The sequence below is a fragment of the Trypanosoma rangeli genome (genome assembly GCF_003719475.1).
Source record: "Trypanosoma rangeli strain AM80 chromosome Unknown Tra_15.4_contig_00201, whole genome shotgun sequence".
Taxonomy (NCBI): domain Eukaryota; phylum Euglenozoa; class Kinetoplastea; order Trypanosomatida; family Trypanosomatidae; genus Trypanosoma; species Trypanosoma rangeli.
The window spans coordinates 33,234-36,189 of record NW_021705946.1 but is presented as its reverse complement, the minus strand read 5'-3'; the positions used below and the strand labels follow the sequence as shown (position 1 = coordinate 36,189).

At 48.3% G+C, this 2,956-nt stretch overlaps 1 protein-coding gene across 1 annotated transcript, besides 2 other annotated features; it reads right to left on the bottom strand.

The window, feature by feature from the left end:
• Positions 1-448, bottom strand: TraAM80_05876 (serine/threonine protein kinase; the record flags this gene model as incomplete). The annotated part of the gene is made up of 1 exon (XM_029382738.1): positions 1-448. A coding segment is annotated over one exon (448 nt), but the record flags the coding sequence as incomplete, so codon positions are not given.
• A 145-nt stretch (positions 449-593) lies between these two features.
• Positions 594-628: a microsatellite.
• Positions 629-2,306: 1,678 nt separating this feature from the next.
• Positions 2,307-2,361: a microsatellite.
• Positions 2,362-2,956: the final 595 nt, after the last annotated feature.

The following is a 2,956-nucleotide window of genomic DNA, read 5'->3' as shown; positions in this document are numbered from 1 at the left end:
GAATGAAAAGAAGACCTGCCTCGTGCTCACGAAATGTTCGCGACGCCTTGGCACGGCTCTTGATCTCCTGGCGGAGATCCCCGGCATTTGCGTAGTCAAGCACCAGTGCCATCATCAAAACATTCTCCTCGTCGGCAAGGTCCTTCTTTGCAAAGTCCTCGTAGCACCTCAGTATGGAAAAAAAGTCACAGTTTAGCAGGCAGTGCACCTCCGCCTGTGCGCGGTTCTTGTCAGCTTCCGACATGCCCTCCATGTCCACAACCTTCACGGCAAAAGACTCCCCATCCGACGTGCGCTTCGCACACAGTACGGTGCCGGTCGCACCGGAACCCAGAACTCGACTGACCCAGTACTTCTTCCCCCGCTCCTTCGCCGTCGCTTCATCCATTGCAAAGGCATCGCTGAACGTGCGACACACGCGCGCGATCATCGCGTCATTAGGAGACATCTCCGTCCCGCTCCGGCAAGCTGTGTTGGCAGGTATGTATGTATTCCTCCTTTGGATAGAGTAAAACAACAAACGAAAAAAAAAACATGGAAACATTTTTTTATTCCCCCTCTCCACTCTCGGTCAGAAGTTTTGTTGTTCGCTCAAAAAAAAAACAAAAAACAAAAACAAAAAAAACAAGGCATAGGCGAAGCTTCGTTCTGGTTGCGTTGTTTGCGGGAGAGCGTCCGTCCTGGTCTTGGAGTGTACCGAGCACCTCAGAAGAAAGTAACACAGAAACGGTAAAAGGTGGAAAATTAACGTCAGATCATTGTCAACGCAGAAACACATAAAAATGACGTTAGACGGATTGTCTTGTGTTCAGAGCCTTTGAGTTTATCCAGGTGGGCACGCAACATTATTTGTATTCCCCCCTGGGCCACTCCCAGTTGTCCTCTATCCATCCATCTTCCTACAGATCATTCGGTAGTTTCATATTATATATAAAAAAAGGGCTGAGCAAGATCTTCACTGACAAAGAAAGGTGTATATGGTACTGGCAGGCGTATGCGTGTCACTACAGCACATGCCACTGAGGTAGATTGTACATTTCCCTTTCCCTGCCAACTTCTCCCCCATCATGTGAGTCTCACGATTACTCAAGGAAATTACAGCACACAAGCACACGCGTACGACGTCATTCCCTCTTTTTAGGGGCGGTGTATGCGGATGACTGTGTCGGTGCACCGCTGGTCCGAATGCAAATGTGCGCGCAGTGTAACGGGTGGAGATACACCAACAAAAGGGCCAAGAAGAAAATACAAAGACATGCCCACTTGTGGGCACAGAGTGAGGTGAACAGCAAAGCCATTAACCAGTCAACTAATAATAATAAAACATGAACACAGAGACGACGCTCACAGAGAGAAAGTCCTAAAAGAAGGCCAGAAAGCCCACAAAAATGAATAAAAAACAATAATAGCAATAGCAAGAATAGTGTCAACAACACAACACACTGGTGGGAACATCACCCTACGTTGTATCCTCGTTGGTTTGCATGTCCTCTCTTCTTTCTCGCCCTCTCTTCCCACCCACCCCGCCACAGTCGTCGCGGCTGTTTCACGGTTGTGAATGGCAGTCCCGGCTGTCACCACACATGCAAAGCCCACGCAACTGTGCGTTCGGTCCCCCTTTTTCGTGTGCGTATGTCTTGGAGCACACTCATGCGCGCGGGCCGAGCGATTTGGGTTCTTTTACCCTCCCGACCACACCACGCTGCTAGAACTCACCCGCAGTTCGCTCCACATCGAAAGCAAGATAGAGAGCTGGAAGATGCTTCAGAAACCCATCACATGGAAAAAAAAACACACGCACAATTCGGAAAACAAAACGGCACATTTATATGTGTAGAAACACAAAGATGAACCCTGTGCTATCAACTGCGGCGATGGTGCAACACAAGCCCTCAGCGCAAAGGGTCACAGTAGGGAATACCAAGAAGGGGTGAAAGTGAAAGGACACAAAAACTCATAAATGAGTCCAATATAAAATGTGGACGCAACGGCAATGCGGAGTAAATAAAAAGTGTTCATCGTCATTGCAGAATGCCGATTAGCCCACATACAAGCCACCCCACCTATCCCTCCACCCAACCCCGCAACAAAAGCAAATGCCCTCGCATTCCAATTTGGTTGTGGCAAGCGTGCACAGGCGCAAATGCCTGCAAAAAAAATGTACGCCGCTTTTCGTTCACAGCCAACCCACTCTCAAGAAAGGAAAAAATACAACGCTATGTGTATGAAACATGCCGCAAACGCCACAACGTCACATGTAAGTGCCGTTTCAAAACAGGCATTTAATGATGCGCAGTGGTAGCTTTACGCAACCCAATACATAACCAAAAAAAAAACACAATATCACACAACAAACAAAACTCCTACTGACATTAGCGGGTCCTCGGCAACTGAAGAACACGATGCTTGCACCGGTCATACCACCTTACAGTGCGCAGCTCAAGTTCCAAAAAGGATCCTTCACAACCACAAAGACGCAGGGTGGTGCTCTGCTTCGTCCAGCGTGTCTGCTCTCTCATTAGCTAGCAAAAAAAAAAGAAACAAGGCTGTATGCAAGGGCTGAGACCACAGAGAAAACAAAGCCCAAACACACGAACACACAACTCCACTAAACCGTAACACACAACTCCACTAAACCGTAACACACAGCTCCGGTCAACGTAACACCTCTCAACATAAAGAGCCACCCACGAGAGTTCAATAATAGGCACCACAAATACATCATACAGGCAGCCCAGGCAAACTGACACCATATTCGCAAACAAAACTCTCCCAGCAGAAGAAAATCCTCCCCCCCCCCCCAAAAAAAAAAAAGGATCTGGAGTATGAAAACAACCCACCAACGCTGCTAGCCGTCATCAATTCCGAGAGCCTCCTGGATCTTTTGCATCCACTCATCCCGCTCAGGATCACCACGTGCCTGAAAGAGAAGACGCTTTCCTGTCTTGAAGGCCAC